The 25,737-nt window shown below is 46.6% G+C and overlaps 1 protein-coding gene across 8 annotated transcripts in view; it reads right to left on the bottom strand.

The window, feature by feature from the left end:
- Positions 1–25,305, bottom strand: part of CCDC30 (coiled-coil domain containing 30) — a 140,407-nt gene extending 115,102 nt beyond the window's left edge. For 6 of the 8 annotated variants that reach the window (XM_039508921.1, XM_039508924.1, XM_039508923.1 and 3 more), the window contains exons 1-3: positions 25,186–25,305; positions 17,787–17,969; positions 14,295–14,415 (exon numbers count right to left, since the gene is read on the bottom strand). In XM_039508921.1, coding sequence (XP_039364855.1) covers positions 14,295–14,415; positions 17,787–17,969; positions 25,186–25,287 — 406 coding nt within the window. In that variant the 5' untranslated portion in view covers positions 25,288–25,305. Of the gene's footprint in view, positions 1–14,142; positions 14,416–17,786; positions 17,970–25,185 lie in introns of those variants that run through there. The other 2 variants (XM_039508927.1, XM_039508928.1) reach the window with 2 other exon arrangements.
- Positions 25,306–25,737: the final 432 nt, after the last annotated feature.

The following is a 25,737-nucleotide window of genomic DNA, read 5'->3' as shown; positions in this document are numbered from 1 at the left end:
AAACAAATTATAACAGATGCCCCTCTTGTGAAGTACTATCAACCAGGAGATGCATCAGAGAAAGTATTGGTTTTATTTCTTTTGCAGGAGCAGCTGGTCGGTTATCTCAGCAGAGACCTTCAGAGATTGAACAGGGGAAATGCCCAAATGGAAAAGGAGCTTCTGATTGTGGTATTTGGAGTGAAGCAATTCCATCAGTGCCCCTATGACCATCCAGTCAGAGTGCAATCAGACCACAAGTTTCACTTGCTCAACTCCGCCTGCACACAGCTTCACTCTTGAAATAGATTAGTCTCTCTAGAAACAGAAGCAAAGGCGTACTGTTTGTTTTGAGTTCTGTTTTGCATTGTGCCTAGGTTTGGCATCAAAACCAAAATCCATTGAAAGAAATCCCCAGGAAGGGCAGTTTGCTTTGGAACTTCGCAGCAGAGGGGAAAAAAATCATACATTTGAGTGCCTGGCCGAACTGCTACGATCTAGTCTCACCGTCTGCTAGCACAGGCCAGAGAATTCCACCCAGGGATTCTTGCACTGAACCCAGTAATGTGTGGGTGAGCTGGCACAGATCTTTAAAAACAAACACCAACATCCGGATTTAAAGACTCCATATGATGGAGAATTGACCGTTTCTGCTCCAGTTGTTATTCATCCTCATTTCAAAATTTGCTTCCTATTTCCAGTTCAGGACAGAAAACGAGTGAGACACTCAGAGCATGGCAGTAGGACAGGAATTGAGGGTGGCTGTAACTCTTACATACTGTCACACTAAGCCTTTAGATCTGCAATGGGTCATGTATGCAGCTCCACTGGTAACATCTCTTTAAATGGTCCTTGTCCCACCCCAGGGAGGTAGACAATTCTCAAAGGCGAGTCTTAGCAAGGGCTTCCTATAAAGGAACAGGAAAAGCTAAAGCACCCTCCTATTTTGTTTGGTTACTTTTCTGTTGGTAAGTGGCATTTGCCAAACAGCTCCATAAACTCAGGCTGGATACAATCCAGTATAACAATCTCAACCTAAGCCTGAAGGCCAAATCAATTGCATGTTTCCACTCAACATTCTGCTGCGTGCTCTATCTAGCCCATGGATGGAAAACACCCTGCGGTTTCCTGTTTGTCTCCTCCCTTGATTTTAAACTGCAGCTTGTACAATTAATATACTAAGGTCACACGTGGCTGCCTTGCCGTTTTCCTGCACAAAGTGCAGCAAAATGCTTTTTTTATTTAGTTTGTTGTTTAAAATACACCTGGCTGCATGTTCTAGATGCACAGCTAAGAAATATGACAATGCTAATGCTAAAGAGTCCCAAGAAATTATAAACTCTTCCTCACCCAGTAGCAGTTTCTGTAATCGGGATGATCACATGAACACTCACCCCACCCAGAAAGCACATACACCCAACTGCTAGATTGAGCTTTATCTTCAAAGAATTCATATTTGACCTAGAATAGAAATGATTATTCAGAGGGAATTAGTGGAAAATATGGGGGACGGGTGTACCTTTAAATTTAGGACCAAAAGAGACAGTGACACTTCAGCCAGGAAAGGACGTATTAATCCCCTATGAGACCTTCACACTTCTGTCTCTGTGCTAATTCTAGGTTGAGCAAAAGAAGATCTATAGCTAAGCTTTAGTGGGAGCCAAGGCATGGAGCTGTGTCTATACCAGGCTTTCAGCTGAAATATTTTGCACTGGCACTGACTCAGGTACAGGTCTGCTGTTCGGGACAATAATGGGGTGCTCTAGGTGACCCCCCGTGTTTTCAGCACTGTATTATCTAACCGTGCTTGGGTAAGAATGCCAGCATCTTGGCCACACTAGGGCTCCCACTGTTGCTATCACTGCCAGAGCTATTCTAGTTTTAATATGGCGGGGGATTTTTCAGACCAAAAGCTGGTGTAGACAGAGCTCCTCAGTTCAAGGAAGCTTCTGAAACCAAGCTTATTTGTCTAGGAGAAGGGGGATGAATCCACATCCCAAAAGGAACGACCCTGAGACTGCCACAGCCAGCACCTTGGAATACTATGGGGTAGCTCACAGACAGTGGAGATGGCCACTCAGCTGGGTAGACAAATAGAGCATGGCAAGTCTGCCTGAAAACAGAGAGGCCACTTGGTCTTATGGATGAGAAATGCTACTGAGAGAGAGGGAAGGTGCAGAAATAATGAGGTGTTGGGGTCTCTGTGCCCCTTACTTTCCTTTTCTCTTCTCTGGCTCTTCCATCCCCCAAGGCAGGGCTGGCTCCAGGCACCAGCACGCCAAGCGTGTGCTTGGGGCGGCAAGCCGTGGGGGGCACTCTGCCGGTTGCCGCGAGGGCAGCAGGCAGGCTGCCTTCGGTGGCATGCCTGCGGAGGGTCTGCTGGTCCTGCGGCTTCGGCGAACCTCCCGCAGGCTGTCGCTAAATTCGCGGGACCGGGGACCTCCCGCAGGCAAGCCGCCCAAGGCAGCCTGCCTGCCGTGCTTGGGGCAGCAAAATGCCTAGAGCCGCCCCTGTCCCAAGGTCTCTACTTCCCTCCTCACCCTCCCATCCATCCCCCCAGTCACTACTTCCCTTTCCTTGGTCCTCGCACACAGCCTCCAGGCACCAACATGATCTCCCCTTTCATTGCACCCCTACATAATCTCCCCTTTTGGTGCACACTCTCTCCCCACTCCTGCTGAACCCCATCCATTATGGGGGTTCTCCCGCACCTTCCTCTGAAGCAGCTGGTGCTAGTCACTGTCTCAGACAAGATACTGGATTAGACGGACCAGTGGCCTGAACCAGTCTGGCTGTTCCTATGTTCCTACGGTATTTGTATATCAGACAGGCATTCCCCTAATAGCCCAGCTGCAGAATAGCCTCAGCAGTATGATCTGGAGTAGCCCAGATCCAACTACTTATAGATAGCAGCCTCAAAGCCTGGGGTGGAGAAACAGCTGCTCCTCTTTTATAGGATCAATATACTTTTTAGGTCAAATACTGGTGCCTAGTTACTATTTTTAGATTTTAAATTCTTTGGGGCAGGCACTGTGTTTTCTTTACCTTTGTACTGCACCTACTGCAACAATAATACACGTACTGTAACAGTAATCAGCAATGTGGTTGGCATTTTGCAGTTACTGTTCTGTGCATTTCTAAAGTAAAAATATAAAGCAACAGCTATTTTGTACGAGGTTTGAGATAGTGAAACAAGGTGTAATCGCTTGAAATACTACATGCATACATTTGAAATGCATTACCCCTACTCCCCCCAAGAGGAAGGGCAATTAGGCAAAGGAATGATCTGCCTAGGCAGGTGGTTGGGACAGGCTTTCTAGAAGCCTGCAAGGGGAACCTTGACAAAAAACTTGAGGGACAAAGAAAACTTCTGCTCCTGAGGGGAGGCCTCTCCGAGCCCATCAACTGTTAGAGAAAGAACGACAAGTTAAATATTAGCAAGGTAGAGCAAAGCAGGAATTCAGAATCAATTTGCCCCTGGGGAAACCAGGAAATCTGACTTGTAACAAAATAACCCACCCAGACACACAGCTATTTTGGTTAGGAGCGTGAGTTTTTACTGATCTAGTTATACAGGTATAAGCCCTAGTATGGACGAATTGTACTGGTACAAGGGCGCCATCTACAAGTGTAATCTATTTCCCTCCCCAAATGGCAATAAGCTATGCCGGTATAAGCACTGTGGTTCCAGTATAACTGAGCCCAGACTAGGAAGGGTGCTACACAACTTGCATGGTTAAATTGTTGAACTGGTTATGCGTAGGCAGGATCTTAGGCTAGATCCCGCTATATCTTCTCATGTTTCACTTTTTAGACAAACTGAGCTGTGCTCCTAGTGAAAGCAGTGGAAACATGATGCTATAGTTGTCTCTCATAAAAGCTCTTGGTACCTCAGCACATAAGCAATCAATCTACCCTACAAAAACACTGAGCCTATTAGAAGAGAGCTGTTGAAATGGATTGCAACCTGCCTCAAGGACAGGAAACTGTTCACTGCAGAGAGAGGCACTAAATGAGGTGCCCCCTAGGACCAATACTTGAGCATAAAGTCAGCAGTAGCTGGATCCTGAGGATAACACAAGTTATACCACAGCTTTATTCCTGTGGTTATAAGGGCAGTTTAATAGACCACTAACTAAATCACTGTTTTACTCTATCACTAGAGAACTTTTGATTGATTTTTGTACCTGCCTCACTCTGGTCCAGCCATTTTTAATTTATTGGGATTTTCTTGCAAGAACTGTTTTCTTCTCTATACATCTCTCTTCTTCACACCGGAGTCCAAGTTTCTGCTATAACATATAGACCCTACATTTTCACCAGTAAGTGACATCACCCGGTAAATATGTTGTTAGAGGACCATTATGCTTGCTCTGTACAATATTCTACTCACCCAAACCTTAATAACCAAAGAAATCCAAAGTTAGGGCATAACTATCAAACATTCCATGCCACCTGCCCATCTTGTAGGATACTGTCACTGACACACTACTTTCCCTTACACGCCCACCAGGCACTTGCATTATACTGCAAAACCTTAATGCTCACAGCAGCAACAGGGTCAGTGATACAGTGAGCAAAGACCCAACTGTTTGTAACAAAAGTACAGGCCCTCAGTGTTCCCCTCACTTGCACCCTGATTGCCATGTCCCCTCTGGGCATTGTGACAGCTAGAGAATAACCAGAGTGTAGGAATACAGGAATGACACAATACATCCCTAGAATACCCCCAGTACCAGGGGCTTCTGCAGAGTTGGGGTGCAGAGACACTGCAGCTAGCTCCGTGACTGCCAAAGAGGACCCCTATGCTAGGGATATGCCCGGAGCAGGGTGGGCAGGATCTTTATGGCTGTTTTGTGGCCACCAATGAAGTAGGACCATTGTCCTGGGTGATAGAACATCTTATTCTGATTCTTGCAAGTTAATAAGAACATACATAAGAACATAAGAAAGGCCATACCGGGTCAGACCAAAGGTCCATCTAGCCCAGTATCTGTCTACCGACAGTGGCCAATGCCAGGTGCCCCAGAGGGAGTGAACCTAACAGGCAATGATCAAGTGATCTCTCTCCTGCCATCCATCTCCATCCTCTGACGAACAGAGGCTAGGGACACCATTCTTACCCATCCTGGCTAATAGCCATTTATGGACTTAGCCACCATGAATTTATCCAGTCCCCTTTTAAACATTGTTATAGTCCTAGCCTTCACAACCTCCTCAGGTAAGGAGTTCCACAAGTTGACTGTGCGTTGCGTGAAGAAGAACTTCCTTTTATTTGTTTTAAACCTGCTGCCTATTAATTTCATTTGGTGACCCCTAGTTCTCGTATTATGGGAATAAGAAAATAACTTCTCCTTATCCACTTTCTCAACATCACTCATGATTTTATATACCTCTATCATATCCCCCCTTAGTCTCCTCTTTTCCAAGCTGAAGAGTCCTAGCCTCTTTAATCTTTCCTCGTATGGGACCCTCTCCAAACCCCTAATCATTTTAGTTGCCCTTTTCTGAACCTTTTCTAGTGCCAGAATATCTTTTTTGAGGTGAGGAGACAACATCTGTACACAGTATTCGAGATGTGGGCGTACCATGGATTTATATAAGGGCAATAATATATTCTCAGTCTTATTCTCTATCCCCTTTTTAATGATTCCTAACATCCTGTTTGCTTTTTTGACCGCCTCTGCACACTGCGTGGACATCTTTAGAGAACTATGCACGATGACGCCAAGATCTTTTTCCTGACTCGTTGTAGCTAAATTAGCCCCCATCATGTTGTATGTATAGTTGGGGTTATTTCTTCCAATGTGCATTACTTTACATTTATCCACATTAAATTTCATTTGCCATTTTGTTGCCCAATCACTTAGTTTTGTGAGATCTTTTTGAAGTTCTTCACAATCTGCTTTGGTCTTAACTATCTTGAGTAGTTTAGTATCATCTTCAAACTTTGCCACCTCACTGTTTACCCCTTTCTCCAGATCATTTATGAATAAATTGAATAGGATTGGTCCTAGGACTGACCCTTGGGGAACACCACTAGTTACTCAGTTGACTCAGGATCTCAAGACTTATCTACTTAGTGATGTACTCTAGGTGATTATTGGCCCAGTATACAGAGGTGGGTGTACACTGGATCATATTTATTGGCTGGGATTGGACCTTGTCCCCTTTGTGCACAGATCTGGTCTTACCCAATTCCTCTCAAAGCAGAACTGATTGCCTTGCTCTGCTCTCAGACTGTCTAGGAGTACTCTGGTTTCAGAATTCTCTGCAGGAAAATACTGCAGCTGATGTACCAGGCCATTGTGGTCATCATTTTATTATTGGTCATCACAAGCCCCATGTTCACAGCATCTTTGGAGACAGCCGACAAACAGACAGACCTGCACCTCTCAGGAGGAGCATTGCTTAGTCTAGCTGGTTGTGGCAAAGACTTTTTGCAGTATATGCCATGGCTAAGGTGAAGGCCAAGCTGTCTTCTTAGGTGATGTCCACACTACAGCCTATGTTGGCAAAACTTGTATGTCACTCGGGTGTGAATATTCCAACCCCAGAGCGACGTAAGTGTTTAATAGCACAGTGCTATGTTGACAGGAGAGCTTCTCCCACCAACATAACTTATGCTGCTCGCGGAGGTGGTTTTTCTATGCTGACGGGGGAGCTTTCTCCGGTCAGCACAGAGCGTCTTCACCAGACATGCTGCAGCGGCACAGCTGTAGCAGTACAGCTGCTGCACTGCAGCTCCGCTGTACATACAGACATGGCCTTAGATGGAACATCTACACAGTGTAGACAAGTGGAACAGTCTCATTCTCACTAACCACTGCCCTGTCTCAGGCCTTCCATTTTGGTGAAGGAGAGAGAGAGAGAAAGTTGTGCAGAAGTGGCTCTACTACTGTCTGGAAGGTTTTAATATCCTTGACCTATCTGTGGTCTGGTTAGAGTCTGTGGGAGCCAGTCATTCTGTGTGGAGGGTGCTGGAGCTTGGAGCTCTTGTTGGGGCTCCAGAGAATGGAGTCAGGATCATCCATTTGCTCCGGCTGTTGCTGGAGGAAACTAGGTGGTAGATAAGTGTTTATAAGGACGGGGTGGGAATGGTGGTTATAATAAGCTGGCATTGTTTTGTGGACTGGTCTAGATTACTGGCAGTATGTGGGCAACATTGATTTTAATTATGTTTTACTGATGCAAATGCAGGCTTAGACAGTGAGTGCATGTTATCAATAAATATCCCAGGAGCTGCAACAACTGCTTTAGCTAAGATTGCATAATAGTTTCCATACATAAGAATTATTTACATAACAGTGACTTCCCAGCCCAAGTCGCTGATAACACTCTCCCCACAAAAAATATATATAGGAACTATGTGAAACTGAAGTTTAACTGGAACCCACACAGATCCCTTGGGAATTCTGCACATAAACCAGCAAGCCTGCCCGCCCCCAAATTAACGCACTGATATAAGCTTGGCTCACTCTGTCGATTACATAAATGGCTTCCTACTCACAGTCTAATACTCACACCCTTGGAAATCTTAAAAAGCAAGAAAGCCATCAGTTCAGATGATGGAAGCAAAGTCACAATGAGAAGGGAGAAAGATGTGTTATCATCTACGAGATTTATGTTGTCAAGTATCAGAGGGGTAGCCGTATTAGTCTGGATCTGTAAAAGCAGCAGAGAGTCCTGTGGCACCTTATAGACTAACAGATGTTTTGTTGTTGTTTGCCTGCCATCTAGTGGAGAAAAAACAGGGGAGGGAATGACAACTCAGTGATAAAATTCTCAGCAAGATTGAGTTGCAATCCCACAGCCATAGGTCACTAGTCATTTAAAACACTTGGTGGCCAAGATCTTTTAAAAAGAGACATTTTGGGTGCCCAGAGACACCTTAAAAAGGCCCAATTTTCAGAGAGGGCTGAGCACCCACTCTTTGAAAATCAGGCCCTTCAAGGTGTCAGGTTGGGCCTTCAAAACCACTAATCAATTTTGAAAGTCTTGGCCCTTGATTTTCAAGTACTACACAACTTACAGTGAATATCAAAAGGCACAGAAACAAATATATAGACAAGGTAAATTCCAAGCAAATAAATCTGCAGGTAATTTAGTACAAGGTTCAGAAAACAAGTGCTCAAAAGTTACAAAATTTCAAATGTAAACGCAGAACACACATCCTTAGTTCTCTCTGCCCGCTAATGCAGAAATACTTCCAACCCTTGTTGCTGGTGATACTCAATGAGGGCAGGGTGAGTTGATTTTATGTATTTTTTTAATTTAGAGAATATCACTAATAAAGCTTTAGAATAGTAAAAAGTGAGAGAATTCTAGAAGTCCAATTTCCTTACTATTTATGCTGTTTATTCACTTTTTACATTTTGCTCAGATTGGATTATGGCAATCACAAAGTTTAAGGCCAGAAGGGACCATTAGATCATGTAGTCCAGTGCTTTTTGACCTGTGGTCTGTGGACCCCTAGGTTCACAAACTATGTCTAAGGCAGTGGTTCTCAAGCTTTTGTACTAGTGACCCCTTTCACATACCAAGCCTCTGAGTGTGACCCCCTTATAAATTAAAAACACTTTTTTGTATATTTAATACCATTATAAATGCTGTAGGCAAAGCGGGGTTCAAAGTGGAGGCTGACAGCTCGCGACCCCCCCCCCATGTAATAACCTCGTGACCCCCTGAGGTGTCCCGACTCCCAGTTTGAGAACCCCTGGTCTAAGGGGTCTGCAAAAAGTGACTAAAAAAATAAAAGAACAAGGAGTACTTGTGGCACCTTAGAGATTAACAAATGTATTTGAGCATAAGCTTTTGTGGGCTACAGCCCACTTCATCGGATGCATGCAGTGGAAGATACAGTAGAAAAATATATATACAGAGAACACGGGAAAAAATGGGTGTTGCCATACCAACTGTAACAAGGGTAATTAATTAAGGTGAGCTATTAGGTGAGCTATTATCAGCAGAAGAAAAAAAACCTTTTGTAGTGATAATCAGGATGGCCCATTTCCAACCCTTGACAAGAAGGTGTGAATAACAGTGTGTGTGGGGGAAATATAGCTAGGAGTACTGGTAGCGTAGGGCCTGAGGAGAGAGTCTACACAGCCAGACAATCCTGGTGTCAGGGTGCCAATGCCTGAGATGATGGGGCGTCCAGGATTTCCAGGTTTATGGATCTTGGGTAGCAGACAGAATACCCCTGGTCGGGGCTCTAGAGGTGTGTCTGTGCAGATTTGTTCTTGTGCTTTTTCAGGGAGTTTCTTGAAGTGGGTTTTAGCCCACGAAAGTTTATGCTCAAATAAATTTGTTAGTCTCTAAGGTGCCACAAGTATTCCTCGTTCTTTTTGCTGATACAGACTAACACGGCTACCACTCTGAAACCTATAAAAATAAAGTTTCAGATCTCAGAAAAGGCATTCCGTTTTTCTGATCAATGAAAGTCTGTGAATATCTCCACTCACGGGTCAAAACCTTGGAAGTGTTGTCGTTCCCATTGAACCCACAATTTAGTGCCCTTTCTCACGTTGCATCAAATGCCATGCTGAGTACATGCAGCATTTATAGCTGAATTCTGTTCAGTCTGTTTTCAGTCTAAGACTTCTATGGTTGGGGTCTGTGGACCACAGGATGAATTTCCAAAGGGGTCTGCACCGCCATTCGACATTTTTTAAGGGTCCACAAATGAAAAAAGGTTGAAAACCACTGATCTAGTCTGACCTCCTGTATATCAGGTCCTTAGTACTGTTTGGGTTTCAAATCCTGCAGGGGAATATTTACTTGTTTAATAACAACTGTTTTCACCGGCATTTTTTAAATTATGGAAACTTTCCTATTGGTTTTATAAAAACTCATTTCTTGTTGCACACTGTGACCCTTAGCCAGCCTCTCCTAGATGGCCTGTAAATTACCTCCTCCCAGGTCTGCTCAAACTGGCTGCAAAGGCCTCTCAAACAAACAAAACTTGGAGGGGCGGAGGATAACTCATCACAACAAAATGTTCTTATCTCACCAGGAGTCCCTGAGGGGGTGCCATTTTCCCAGTGCTCCTCCACAGCTTGGAAGCAAAGTCAAAGCAGCTTAGTCTTAAGGCTTGTCTACACGACCAGCCAGATCAATGGGCAGCGATTAATCCAGCGGGGGTCGATTTATCGTGTCTAGTATAGATGCGATAAATCAACCGCTGATTTCTGGTACTCCACCTCAATGAGAAGCGCAAGGGGAATCAACAGGAGAGCGTCTCCCGTTGACACACCACAGTGAAGACACCACAGTAAGTAGATCTAAGTACGTCGACTTCAGCTATGTTATTCACATAGCTGAAGTTGCATAACATAGATCAATCCTCCTCCCCCCCGCCTCCCCGTAGCGTAGACCAGCCCTCCTTCTCCCCCTCCCAAGCCTGGGAGAGGTTAGCAGATCCTCTTCCTACCAGTCTCTTTCTCCCTCCTTCCCAAAACTCATCCTAATTGGCTGAGAGAAAGGAGTTCTGCCCCCTCCCTCCCACATACTACAAGGCTCCTGGCCCCAGGTCCTAAACAAAATAGTAGCCTGGGGTTTTCCCGGATACCATCACCCCAAGACCACACCCTCTCTCTCAGTCACTATCCTTCCCTGGGTCTCTCTGTCCCAGAACTCCCGGAGTGGGATAGTCTGCCTGCCCTGTCTAGAACTTCCCCTTCTGACTTTAAAGGGCCAGTATACCATTGCACACCACCATCCTTTTACACTCTCCTCAGAGCAATCCCATGGTCCTGCTCTCCAGACTTTACCCAGGGGAAAAAAAATTGCATTGGTTTCCCAGGTTAGTACCAGGCCAGGACAAAGGGCTGTAGGGCCAGGTACCAGCAGGTGATTCCACTGTTTGTCTTTCATAGCTTCGAACCACCATAAAGGCACGTGACCAGTGACTACCCATGAGGTAGTAATATAGCGTACCCACTGCCCGTTAAACTACTAGACATTCCTTGGTGGTGGAACACAGAGTTTTTCCAGGCAAAAAGCTTGTGACTTAGGTATAGGACAGAATGCTCCCCTTCAAACTCTTGTGACTGAACAGCCCCCAAACCTAGTTGTCACACAAATGAGTGATCAGAATCGAGGAGTGTAATATTATAGGCTGGGAGCATAAAATGTCTTTCAAATGACTGAGGCCTCTTTCATGCTGATCAGTCCCATTCACTAGTTTTGGAAATAACTGCTTCATCAGTTCAGTTAATAGAGTGGCTAGGACAGCAAATTGGGCTACAAATAGTCTGTAATATCCTGCTAACCACCAGAAGTGCCCACAGTTGTTTCTTTGTGGTAGAAACTAACCAATTCTTCAGGGCCTCTACTGTGTCCTTCAAGGGCTGAATGCATCCGTTCCCAACCTAGTAGCTTAGGTATTTTATTCTTGGTTCCTGAATCTGCACTTTTTGGGTAGGTTGTGAGCCCAGCTGCTCCAATACATAACCCATGAATCACGGGAATGTGGTGGGTGCTTTGTGCAACACAAGAGATGCCAAGGTGAACTGAAGTAGACCAAAAGGGGTGGCAAAAACAGTCCCTCTCTAGAGATTCTAGTGTTGGGGGGGAACCTGCCGGTCACCAGATCCAAGGCTGGTATATTCTTTTTAAGATGAGCATGTCAGAGAGAACATTTTTTCTATATAAATGTTACTTTGGTATCCTGTAACCAAGCAGCCTGCTTTAAAGCAATGTCATAGCCCCGGTGGGAACAGAACTGCAGGGTCTGAGCCTAAGCCAGACCTGCTGAGGCGATCATGGTTGATACATGGGGGACTGTGCAACCCACCAAGTGGGAAAATGGGGTAGAATTACCCCAAGACCTAGAGGGGATGCATTCAGAGACACCTGGAGGGGTCAGAGGAGCAGTCTGCCCCATAACTGTGACAGGATCTAGATAGAGTCTCTAGTGCCAAGTGCCCCAGCATGACCAGTTGTTCCATCATGCGAAGGATGCACTGCATTACAATGGTTCTGCAAGAGCGGGGACCCTTCCATCCTTAACTATGAGATCCAGCTCCCCTTGCGGTCACTGCCCATACAAAAACAAGGAGAAAGTCCTATGGACATGTGGGATATCTCACAGATTGCAAAGATATGGCAATAACCTATCCCCATCTTTTGCATCTGTTTCCACAGATTTCTGGAGCATTAATTTCAGGATACAGTGAAATCACTCCACCAGTTGGTCTGTAGTACAGGTGGTTTTACCTTCTGTAGCTGCCATACCATGTGGGACCCAACGTTAATCTCCAGCCAGTAAGGTTCTCTGTGGGCAACTCTACCCAGGAGAATATATGCTGCTACAACTTCCTCTAGGTGCCACTCATTGGCATTACACATGATGCACACAGCCAGTGCATTTCCTTGTAAATCCCTGACCAGAAAGTGGGCTAACAGTGATTTTGTCCCATCCTAGGTCACATACACAGGACAGAACATGTTTCAGTTGTAGGATTTTCCCTTTGTGGTGGTCAGGATGCTGGCATTTGGTATCTCCTCAGTCCTCAAGTATTGGTCTATTCAATAGAGCAGGTCATTCTCCAATGGGAAGTGGGGTAGTCTGCAGCCTTCTCATCCCTGCCAGCTGGAGATATGCCTCTCTCCAGAGGCGTCCACTTGTTACTCAGCCACTAAGTCAAAAATTGGCCAGAATGTGGTGTTTGGTCTAGTGGTCCCTCTTGTACCCCTGTGGTAGCCACATTCTCATTGCTCTGATCAGTGGAAGTACTTCCCCCAGTTCTCATCTGTGGTGACCATTTCATTTCCCCTTCCCTAGTGTGATTCAAATTCACCCTGGCTTCACCGTGCCTTCCATTTCCAGCTTACAGACTTCCAGGGACAGAACCAAACTTTACAAAGAACTGAGTCCATCAGAGGGAGTGCAAACATAAATCCCTTGGGCGGGCTCTCTCCTTCTTGTCTGGGTCCTGACTGTAGGGCAATAGCTGAATCCAGTAGGTCCCAGAAATGCTTCCAGTCTCATCCAATCACCATTAGCCTGGGTAAGGATCTTGATTCTACCAGAATCTCCTCTTCATGATTCCCCATTCACATGACAATAGGAGTGGGATAAGGCTTAGCATCTCCAAGTACAAATGAAACAACAGATATGTGTTTAGCAAGTGGTCTGCTAGTATCAGATCCCCTCAGACTGTGTCTGGCTACATCCTGAGTCCACTAGGCCAGATGTGGTTTTCCCTTCAGTTTGGACAGGTGCCTTATCTGATACACATACCGTAACGCTACAAGTCTGTTCCTGTCCTGAAAAATCTCACTCCATTAGTAGTCAGAATTTCTTTATCTATCTAAGCCAACTGCGCCAAAAGCACTTCCTGAAACCCTCAGATTGCCAAAAGCAGGGCAAAGAATCAGGCTCCTGACACCTCTCCACTCTCTGCTGCACCCTTTGTAAATGCAGCACAGAAACTGCACTACTGTGTATGCATCACTCCCCTTTTATTCACCGATCCAACACATACCAGTCACAAAAAGAAAAGCTAAGGAAAACTGCAGCGGGCCATGAAAGGTATTTAAACACAATATTCAGCAGAATTACAAAGAAAAGCAGTCACTAAAAAAAGCATAAAATTATCCCTGTTAGAAGTGATCGCAGGGGTTTAGGAAACAGGAACATTACTCACAGAAACTGAAATATGAACACAATAATTATATTAAACATAATTAAGAAGCTAACAAACTGACATTGTGAAATTTTATCATCATCGATCAGGGCTGAGAATAAGTCACTATTAGAAAGATAGCAGGTCTTTCAAAGTTATTTTAAAGTCAACTCTGAGCCTGATCCCAGTCTGACTGAAATCAATGACAAAACTCATTGGCTTCAGTGGGAGCAGGATTGGACCCCTTTTGGTTAACTGAATAAATACATTACTTTATAACAACTCAATGTCTGTTCTCCTGCTCTTTCTAGTGGTGCAGCTGATTCTGTTCTGTTCTGCAAACTGAGTGCCTCTTGGAAATCTAATTAAAATTGCAGCCACACTGAAAGAGGCAACAGCCCCATTCACTGAATGGAGACAATGAAATAAAGACCAGTATTTCTAAACTGATTTAAAACTTAATTTTAATGGTATACAATAATTTATACATACATTCTGTCTACCTAGATAACTGTATATTAAAAAGACTTACCTATAACATTTTGTTCTCTAAAGTACAAGAAGAAATCACTCTTGTTTTCTACAAGGCAGCACTCAGCCAGCTTCCCTGAATAAACTGTAGTCCCTGACATTTGTTACAGCACAAATACTGAAGCGCTTTCAGAGAAAGGAAAGAGGGATTACCCTGCTGGAGTTGCAGTTGTGTAAACTCAATTCTGAGTTGTTCATTTTCTTTTTCAAACTCAGTGGTGAAAGCGTCTCGCTCTGCTGTGAGGCTACGGACATGGCCCACATAATTCTCCACCTAAAAACAAAGAGAGCAACAAGATTTCAAACTTTGGATGTGTGGCTTTCATTTACAAACAAGTTATTAGCATCACTACCTCACATAGTACCCTCTGAAGTTACAGTATGACCCCCAATGCACTTCTGACAGGAAGAAATGAAACACTTACAGAGTAGCACTTGGTTGTGTTCTTTAAACGTTTAAGGATTTTGTGACTACAAAGGCTCTATTCACTTCTCTCTCCTGAGGGGTCACTAAAACTGACTGAAAAGCCCAACATTAGGGAAAGGGAAATAGCCCAGGGAGGCGCAGAATGGCATGGACACCAAAAAACCTGGCGTGTGCATATGCATGTGTGCACACGCCTTTTTGTGTGTATCTGTGTGCGTGTTTTCAACACACAGTGTTTAAAGTCTAAGTTACTAGCTAGCTAACTATGAAAAACAGGACCCAAAGAGGCAACCAAAGGACAGAATTGATGGAGGGGGGGGAACATTGACACTGAACTATACTCCAACTAAACTGCAGCTTTGGCAGCCAGAAGGAGTTGAAGAGGGTTTAGAGCCACCCTCCAAACCCTACGTAAGAGGAGGAGATGGAGGGTGAGTGGCCCCAACGGATAGTACATTCTAGAAAATTCTGAGCATGCAGGCCAGGCTATATGTGTGCCAAGAATAGGGGTCCATATGGCCAATTCCCATTCACCCACATATAGGGAATAAAAATAAGCCTTATAATGGAACATTGATTGCAGCCTTAACTATGGAGTCATGACCAGCTTGCCTCTCTAATTAGGCTATGTGCGAGAGGGAAAGAACCGTTGATTTTCAATGTGGGGCTGGTACAGCTGGTACTTGTCACCTGCACAGACTTTTTATATGGAATTAAATGAGTCACAAGCTTGGAAACCCACAGTGCCATTTTCTGTAGCCACTTCCTCACTTTGAAACCCATGAGCTTAACACAACGTTTTTCGTTTTTAATTTCTCCTATGTTAATTAAATTTTAAAACAAAACAAACAAACAAACAAACACCTTTGTGAATGCAAAGTTAAGGTTTTCCAGGGACAGCTCCAGAACGTCAAATTCAACAAAACTCAAACTTCAGAAAACCAGGAAATACAAAGTTAAAGTATATGCCCATGTACCCTTAACTCTGCCTCTACCCCCAAGCTGGCAATTGCCACTGGGAGTTACTGCATGCACTGCAACTGCATTCAGTATGAGAGCTATAGTTGTAGTGAATGGTTTGAATGGTGGAGGTGTTGGTGGGGCAGGTTGGTAGAAGTGTTTTTGAGCTGAGGAGATGGGGATTCGTTTTAGGAGCATCACAGAGATGTGACTGATTTGGGGCCCAGCCCATGTGTGCGAGTAAAGGAAAGGGAAGTATACATATGTTGAGAATGTAGCCTGCATCATCTTATTGCAAAATTGTGTAGGTTGTCTCAAGACACCTTCCCTGCTCCCCTCCTGTGCCTTCCCCCAGGAATTGTCAGTAGCGTGGGATATGAGAGCAGTCCATAGGTTTAATGATGGGTAAAGGAAAGTATAGATTTAGATGGTATCCTATGTGAATCAGTACCGTAATTTAATTTTACAAGTGCAGTATTCTGTCGGGAGACTAGGCTACGTGTTTGAGTGCAAGGCAGGTGCAGGCAGCTCTTTTCCTTTACAGTGAAAAGGCAGAGATGAGCATGTGTGATATGGAGCAATGCTCAAAGAGGGCCAAGTTATGGTGATGCGGGTGTGTACCTTAACGCTGTGTTTTCAGCAATGCTTTCCTTATCTCTTGGTTATTCAGGAAAGTGGTGGTGACATCACAGAAATATTGCACAATGTTATGTATACCAAAATGTCAGGTGACTCTGGACACCTAACTGGAGGTGACACAGAGAATATGGCCTGGTCTACACTGCAGAAGGGATCAATCTAAGTTACACAACTTCAGCTACGTGAATAGCGGAGCGAAGTTGATGTACTTAGATCTACTCACCGTGGTGTCTTCACTGTGGTAAGTCGACAGCTGACGTTCTCCCATCGACTCTGCCTGTGCCTCTCACCCTGGTGGAGTACCAGAGTCGACGGGAGAGTGCTTGGCAGTCGATTTATTGTTTCTAGACTAGATGCAATAAATCGACCCCCGCTGCATCGATTGCTGCCCATCGATCCAGTGGGTAATGTAGTCAAGCCTTAAGATAGCTAAAAGCTAAAGCTGCCCATCAACTAACTGAACTCTTGCTGCATAAACCTATGCTGGATTTTGTAATCTTTCTAAATACAATTTGGCATTATCCATTAAGTCAGTAAAAAAGCACTATTATCCCTAATTTAGAGTAACTCGTATGCAATCCGTTGCTAACTAGCACTGAGTGATCTGATAATTAAAATGAATCCATTTTTAATTTTATCCTGATAACAAACAATGCTCATAGAGACAAAAATTCATCCTTTAACAATTGGAAGTCAAATCCTACTGAGGAAAATAGAAAGGAGCATAAACTCTGGCAAGTCAAGTGTAAAAGTATAATTAGGCAAGCCAAAAAAGAATTTGAAAAGCAACTAGCAAAAGACAAAAACTAACAGCAAAAAATTCTTTAAATACATCAGAAGTAGGAAGCCTGCCAAACACTCAGTGGGGCTACTGGACAATTGTGCTAATGGGTCACTCAAGGAAGACAAGGCCATTGTGGAGAAACTAAATGAATTCTTTGCATCAGTCTTTACTGCAGAGGATGTGAGGGAGATTTGCACACCTGAGCCATTCTTTCTGGGTGACAAATCTGAGGAACTGTCCCAGACTGAGGTGTTGATAGAGGAGATTTTGTAACGACCTGATAAATTAAATAGTAATGAGTCACCAAAACTTGATGGTATTCACCCAAGAGTTCTGAAGGAACTCAAATATGAAATTGCAGAACTAGTAAGTATAGTATGTAACCTATCATTTAAATCAGCTTCTGTAACAGAAGACTGGACGATAGCTAATGTAAACACCAATTTTTTAAAAAGGCTCCAGAGGCGATCCTGGTAAATTACAGGCAAGTAAGCCTAACTTCAGTACCAGCCAAATTGGTTGAAACAATTATCAGACACATAGCTGAACATGATTTGTTGGGCAAGAGTCAGCATGGCTGACTAAAGGGAAATCATGCCTCACCACTCTATTAGAATTCTTTGAGGGTGTCAACAAACACGTGGACAGGGGTGATCCAGTGGACATAGTGTATGTGGCCTTTTAGAAAATCTTTGACAAGGTCCCTCACCAAAAGTTCTTAAGCAAAGTAAGCAGTCATGGGATAAGAGGGGAGGTCCTCTCCTGGTTAAAAGTGAAATCCTAATGGAAAGCACAAATATTCATGAAGATTACTCAAACGTCAATTAGTTCTTACCTCTCTCATTTCTTCTGCTTGCTGTTGTCTGAGGTTCTCTAAGTCCTGACTAGCAGACAGTAACTTGTCTTCATTACGCAGGAATAATTGCCAAACATAACAAAGTTGCTCATCTGCAGAAGCTGAAGGGTTGATTCCTTCTTCCTTGAGCCTCTCAAGTATGTCTTCCACCTGTACTTTTTCCTGTCAGAATAAATCATCAAAACGTAACCTACTCAAACATCTAAAACAGGGGTGGCCAACCTGAGCCTGAGAAGGAGCCAGAATTTACCAATGAGCATTGGCAAAGAGCCACAGTAATACATCAGCAGCCCCCCATCAGCTCCCCGACCCACACTCCCAGTGCCTCCCACCCACCAGCAGCCCCACCGATCAGTGCCTTCCCCTTCCCGATCAGATGTTTTGTGGCATGCAGGAGGCTCTGGAGAGGAGGGGGGAGGAGTGAGGGCATGGCAGGCTATGGGGAGGGTGAGGGAAGGGGTGGAGTGGGGGCAGGGCCTGTGGCAGAGCCAGGGGGCGAGCAATGAGCCCTCCCCCACATATTGGAAAGTTGGCACCTGTAGCTCCAGCCCCGGAGTCAGTGTCTATACTAGCAGCCGCATATTAACTTCTGAAGAGCCGTATGTGGCTCTGGAGCCACAGGTTGACGACCCCTGATCTAAAACGTTTCCTCCTGGGAAAGATTTGTGTGGGCATAATATTTCTGAACCAGTAAAAGTTAAGTTGTAATTAATGTGCACTTAATGGCAGTGCAGAAAACAAATAAAACTAATGCGATGGAAGCATATGACTCCCAAAGGCATTTAATCATATCAAATTTGATTATTCTTGTTTGATGAGAGGAATTTGGGATATGAGGATCCTTGCCCTTATGTCCCGTTATGGGAAGCGATACAAAAATATACCATAAAGATTACCAGACTCACATACCATACACTTGTTTGGATTCTATTCCAAAACTCAAGGATTTCTGCAATCACTTAATAATGGCTGATAGCAGCTCCTAGCTAACCAATTTTGGAAATTTTAAAGAAAGACAGATATTTCCTGATCTATTGATTGTATGTTAATTGGTATTTCCAAGTTAGCATTCTGTGGTTTGGAAGGGTCCTGCTTCAAGATCAGACCCAGAGTTACTATGAGGGCCCTGATGCTCATGTGAAAGACATTCACACTTAGGAAATGCCTCTTGACTGTAATGTTTTTATTAAGACAATTAGCAAAATCACAAACACTCCAAAGCAAAATGGGTAGAGATAATACAGAATGGTCGAGATGTCCTGCAGCAGGGCATTTGTACACCATCCCTTGCGAATATCTATGATCAATAAGATGAATGGTCCTATCTCTGGCATGCCAAGAAGATCCCAAGAGGGGAGTGTACTATTGGGTTATCCGGGAGAGGGGGCGGGCGGAAGCCCGCCCCATGCTAACGGATCCCCCCCCCAGCCTAAGGGGAGGATCCACAGGGCCACGGAAACCCACTAAGTGCGGGGGACCAAGAGGGGAGTGTAGCAGGGTGGACCCTGCTCCGGGGGTTTAAGGGGTTAAAAGTGGCCTGACAGAGCTGGGCTGAGTGGGAAAGTGGCTGCAGCTGGAGGCCACGCCCCAAACTGAAGCCCTGGGGCTTATAAGAAGCAGGGAAGCCAGAGCCCAGACAGTCTCTCTCTGGCTTCAGAGAGGGATGGGCCTGGCTGCTTATGAGCAGAGGTGAAGTACCTGGGTGAAGCAGGGCTGGGAACAGGCTGAGGAGCTAGGGAAGCTCCAGCCTGGAAAGACCCAGGCTGCGGCCTAGCAAAGGGCCAAAGGTACTGGGAGTTGCAGAGGGCAGCCCAGGGGTAGGACAAAGCAGCAGGTCCAAACCCCTTTGCCTGTGATGAGTGGGCTGATACTGCAGTCTGCCCCAGAGTGTGGGGCTAGAAAGTGACTGTCAGTGGCCACTACTGAGGCAAAGTGGGGATAGTAGGGTGGGGGTTCCCCTGGGAGGGGGGAGACCCAATCATAGTTAATGGGGCACCGGGTCCAGGGAGGGACACGGGGCCTGCGAACAGGGGGATCACCAGCCTGCCGAGGGCGCTCCAGGGCCGGACTTAGTGAAATTCCGGGACCAACCAGCAGGAGGCGCGGCAGGGGTGAGTACCGCCTGTTTACAGGGAGGATGAGATTATAGGGTTACATGGCAGCCATGAATATTCATAAAGATGTCTGGCATGTTCTATCCATATCTAAACTTCCTCACCCTAATAATGTTGAGGGTGCCCTCCTCTGATATGTTATTATGCCATTTACCTCAAGCTTATTAGCATATATGTCAATTGGTTGCCAATGTATTCTTGTGGTTGAACATCTGCTAGTGATGTTCCTATCTTAAAATATCCAAAACTAGAATCAACTGGCATCCAGCAGTTACCTATCAGTTTAGCCATACTTGTTTATTACAACATTCAATCTTATGATATCTTATGAGCCAGGGTTACTCCTGGTTAGCTGCTTATGCTAAGATTTATGCTAAGGCTTTTGGGCTTACGCTTCAATCTGGCTAAGCTACTGTTTTAGCCCTGGTCTACGCTACGAGTTTAGGTCGAATTTAGCAGCATTAGATTGATTTAACCCTGCACCCATCCACACGACGAAGCCATTTTTGTCAACTTAAAGGGCTCTTAAAATTGATTTCTGTACTCCTCCCCGACGAGGGGATTAGCGCTGAAATCGACCCTGCTGGGTCGAATTTGGTGTAGTATGGATGCAATTCGATGGTATTGGCCTCCGGGAGCTATCCCAGAGTGCTCCATTGTGACCGCTCTGGATAGCACTCTCAACTCAGATGCACTGGCCAGGTACACAGCAAAAGCCCCGCAAACTTTTGAATTTCATTTCCTGTTTGGCCAGCGTGGTGAGCTGATCAGCACAGGTGACCATGCAGAGCTCATCTGCAGATGTGACCATGCAGTCCCAGAATCGCAAAAGAGCTCCAGCATGGACCGAACAGGAGGTACTGGATCTGATCGCTGTTTGGGGAGACGAATCCGTGCTATCAGAACTCCGTTCCAAAAGACGAAATGCCAAAATACTTGAAAAAAATCTCCAAGGGCATGATGGACAGAGGCTATAACAGGGACCCGCAGCACTGCCGCATAAAAATTAAGAAGCTCAGGCAAGCCTACTAAAAAGCCGAAGAGGCAAATGGCCGCTCCGGGTCAGAGCCCCAGACATGTTGCTTCTATGAGGAGCTGCATGCCATTCTAGGGGGCGCCCCTACCACTACCCCACCTCTGTCTGTGGACCCCTGCAATGGGGCAGTCTCATGCAATAGGGATGAAGATTTTGGGGACAAGGAAGATGCGAAGGTGGAGGAAGATGAGGATAGTGCACAGCACGCAAGTGGAGAAACCATTCTCCCCAACAGGAACTGTTTATCATCCTAGAGCCAATACCCTCCCAGCCCTCCCAAAGCGGGCTCAAGGACCGTGAAGTCAGAGAAGGCACCTCTGGTGAGCGTACCTTTGTAAATATAATGCATGGTTGAAAAGCAAGGGTGTTTAATGATTAATTTGCCCTGAAGACTTGGGATGCATTCGCGGCCAGTACAGCACCTCCTTTTAAATGGCCAACCCAATGGGTGCTTGGTATGGAAAAGGAGGCCCTGCTGTTTGAAACCATTCCCACATGTTTTGAAGGTTGAAGAAGCTGAAAGACTGTGGCTTACCATGGCTGCCTGCGAGCCGAATTCTGTTGCCCGGCCCTGCGTGTGTGATCTCTCACACCAAACCGGCAGCCCCTCAATATAAGAGGCAAAATGTGACCTTGTACCAAAAGCACATGTGCTATGTAATGTTAAAAGCTTGGTTCACTGTGAAAGAGTCTACACACTGTTCTCTAAAAGGTGTCTTTTTAAATACTACTCTCCCTTTTTTTCCTCCCGCAGCTGCAAATATTTCAACGCTACCCCTATCATCTCCATCCCAGAGGCTAGTGCAGATAAGGCAAAAAAAAACCGCACTTGTGATGAAATATTATCTGAGCTCATGCAGTCCTCCTGCACTGAAAGAGCTCAGCAGAATGCGTGGAGGCAAACAATGTCAGAGTCCAGGAAAGCAGAAAATGAACACGAGGACAGGAGGGATGAACGAGATGAGAGGTGGTGGGAGCAAGATGAGAGATGGTGGCAGCACGATGAGTGGAGGCAGGATGCAATGCTCAGGCTACTGGGGGATCAAACTGATATGCTCCGGCATCTGGTAGAGCTGCAGGAAAGGCAGCAGGAGCACAGATTGCCGCTACTGCCCCTGTGTAACTGCCTGCCCTCCTCCACAAGTTCCATAGCCTCCTCACCCATATGCCCAAGAACGAGGTGGGGGCCCCTCCGGGCACCCAACCATTCCACCCCGGAGGACTGCCCAAGCAACAGAAGGCTGGCATTCAATAAGTTTTGAAGTGCAGTGTGGCCTTGTCCTTCCCTCCTCCCCTCCTCCACCACCCCACCCGGTGCTTCCCTCCCCTCCCCTTATTTGTGTGATGAATTAATAAAGAATGCATAATTTTGAAACAATAATGACTTTATTGCCTCTGCAAGCGATGATTAAAAGGGGGAGGCTGGCTGGCCTACAGGGAAGTAGAGTGAACCAAGGGGGCGGGTTTTCATCAAGGAGAAACAAACAGAACTGTCACACCGAAGCCTGGCCAGTCATGAAACTGGTTTTCAAAGCTTCTCTGATGTGCACCGCACCCAGCTGTGCTCTTCTAATCACTCTGGTGTCTGGCTGCGCGTAATCAGTGGCCAGGCGGTTTGCCTCAACCTCCCGCCCCACTATAAACATCTCCCCCTTACTCTCACAGATATTGTGGCGCACACAGCAAGCGGCAATAACAATTGGAATACTGGTTTAGCTGAGGTCTAACCAAGTCAGTAAATTGTGCCAGCGCGCTTTTAAACGTCCAAATGTACATTCTACCACCATTATGCACTTCCTCAGCCTATAGCTGAACAGCTCCTGACTACTGTCCAAGGTGCCTATGTATGGCTTCATAAGCCATGGCATTAAGGGTAGGCTGGGTCCCCAAGAATAACTATAGGCATTTCAACGTCCCCAACAGTTATTTTCTGGTCTTTGAAGTAAGTCTCTTCCTGCACCTGGTCAAACAGACCAGAGTTCCTGAAGATGCGAGCGTCATATACCTTTCCCAGCCATCCCACGTTGATGTTGGTGAAATGTCCCTTGTGATCCACCAGTGCTTGCAGCACCATTGAAAAGTACCCTTTGAGGTTTATGTACTGGCTGCCAAGGTGGTCCAGTCCCAAGATAGGGATATGCATTCCGTCTAGCGCCCCACCACAGTTAGAGAATCCTATTGCAGCAAAGCCATCCACTATGACCTGCACATTTCCCAGAGTCACTACCCTTGATAGCAGCAGCTCAGTGATTGCATTGGCTACTTGGATCACAGCAGCCCCCACAGTATATTTACCCACTCCAAATTGATTCCCGACTGACCGGTAGCTGTCTGGTGTTGCAAGCTTCCAGAGGGCTATCGTCACTTGCTTCTGAACTGTGAGGGCTGCTCTCATCTTGGTATTCTTGCGCTTTAGGGCAGGGGAAAGCAAGTCACAAAGTTCCATGAAAGTGCCCTTACGCATGCAAAAGTTTCGCAGCCACTGGGAATCATCCCAGACCTGCAACACTATGTGGTCCCACCAGTCTGTGTTTGTTTCCCGGGCCCAGAATCGGCGTTCCACCTTCCCCATTACCACTATGATGTCCAAATTGCCAGGGCCCGTGCTTGGAGAGAAGTCTGTGTCCATGACCTCATCACTATTGTGATCGCACTGTCGTTGCCTCCTTGCCTGCTTTTGCAGGTTCTGGTTCTGCACATACTGCAGGATTAAGCGTGAGGTGTTTACAATGCTCACAACAGCAGTGGCTGATCAGGCTCCATGCTTGCCGTGGTGTGGCATCTGCAGAGCAGGAGAGCACGGAAAAAAGGTGCAAAACGATTGTCTGCCATTGCTTTCACAGAGGGGGGGCGACTGACAGCATGTACCCAAAACCACCCACGACAATGTTTTTGCCCCATCAGGCACTGGGAGCTCAACCCAGAATTCCAATGGGCAGCAGACACTGCGGGAACTGTGGGATAGCTACCCACAGTGCAATGCTCCGAAAGTCGATGCTAGCCACAGTACTGTGGACGCACTCCGCCGACTTAATGCACTTAGTGGGGACACACACAATCGACTGTATAAAATCGCTTCCTAAAAATCGACTTCTATAAATTCGACCTAATTTTCGTAGTGTAGACATACCCTTAAGAGTCTTTGAAGACTGTAGGCTTCCTGCACTACTTATTAACTTATACCTATGCCTCACCTAGCAAATACCTATACCTATTTGCTAGAAACAGCTCTACATAAAAAATGGGGCAGTTGTTCAAAATGTATGCGAGCAATACACTGGGGTCACAGTCCCTTGTTAAATGGGGCTGATATAAATCACTTCCACGTGTTTTGCTCAGTGTACTTCGCCAGCTTGAGCTGCTGCAGCCAGCTTGCCTGCTTCAGTGAAGGCCCACATGGGCTTTGTCTAGACTGGAAAAACCCTTCCTGCCAGAAAATGTTTTAAATGAGACATTTCCTATCTAGCTCAACTTCAGACACGATTTTCCCTTAGCAGGAACAAGGACAGTCTAGTCCACATGTGACAGCAGCTGTCCCAGGTTAAATGCATGGTAATGCATATGGTAATTTAGTAACCTTGAGAGGAGTGGTGAAACAAAACCTGGAGGGAACAGGGAGTGGAGAGCAGAAGAGCGGAGACACTCAGCACCAGGGCTGGAGCAATGCCAAGGGGCAGCGCCAGCACAGGGCTGAACCAGCTATCTGCAAGACAAGGTGGGTGAGGTAATACCTTGTATTGGACCAACTTCTGCTGGTGAGAGAGCCACACTTTGGACCAACACAGAGCTTGGCAAGTTTGTAAGAGTGATTGCCTGGCGGCCGGGCCCCCCTGCAACAGGGGCTGGAAGAGCCCACAGCTCTGGGAACCCTGGAGCCTGCAGGGAGCCCAGGGCGGGCTGCAGCGAGACGTGGGGGCGGGGTGCAGGGTGATGCCAGGGGCGGGGAGGGCGGGGTGCAGCCGATGCCAGGGGCGCGCTTGCACGGGTGCGGCGCCACGCCGTGGGCGGGAGGCTCCGGGGGGTCCCGGGGGGCTCCGGGGGTCCCGGGCCCGGCGCGATGCCGGCGCAGGGGGGCCCGCGGACCTGGCCCGAGCGCGCCCCGTTGGCTGGGCTCCCACGGGGGAAAGGCCTAAGGGCCGCGCCGCGCAGGGGCCCCGAGCAGCGGCGGGAGCGGCGCCCGTTCCGGGCTGAGGGCTCTTGGCGGCCGGGGCCAGTCGTGGTCACTCACCCGCGCGGGCTCCTCCATGCGGCGCGGGCGGGAGGCAGCCGCGGCCGCTTGGGCCCCGGGAGCGGCGCTAGGGACAGCGGGGGGCGGGGCTACGGGAGTCATAGCAACGGGACCTTCTATTCTGATGCAGACGGGAAGCTTTGGGTCTGAGCGGCGGGAGTCATGGCAACGGAACGAACCATTCTCATGATGCGGGCCAGCCCCGCCCCCTGCTCTTGGCACCCTCCACCCTGTTGCCTCAGTCAGGCGTCTTCCCTGCCGGGGCCCCAGCCCAGCCCCCTGGGGTCAGACAGCCCCTCCCCGCTACAGGGCCACTCCCAGTGCGCTCCCCCAGCCCAGGCCCCAGGACATTTGGGCCCATTCCCCAACTCGCCTCATTCTCTCTGAGGGCCACGCAGCTCCCCAGGGACACCCAACACCCCTTCTGCCAGCACAGGATCAGGAAGGGTTTCCCGTGCAGTACTCACACACCCAGAGGCCCTAGCCAGGATTGGGCCCCATTGTGCTATGTTCATAGGGAGACACTAATTTATTTTTTTAATCATATAATTT

The sequence above is a fragment of the Mauremys reevesii genome, linkage group 21, assembly GCF_016161935.1.
Source record: "Mauremys reevesii isolate NIE-2019 linkage group 21, ASM1616193v1, whole genome shotgun sequence".
NCBI lineage: Eukaryota > Metazoa > Chordata > Testudines > Geoemydidae > Mauremys > Mauremys reevesii.
The sequence above is the reverse complement of the archived record's forward strand: the minus strand, read 5'-3'. Positions and strand labels throughout refer to the sequence as shown.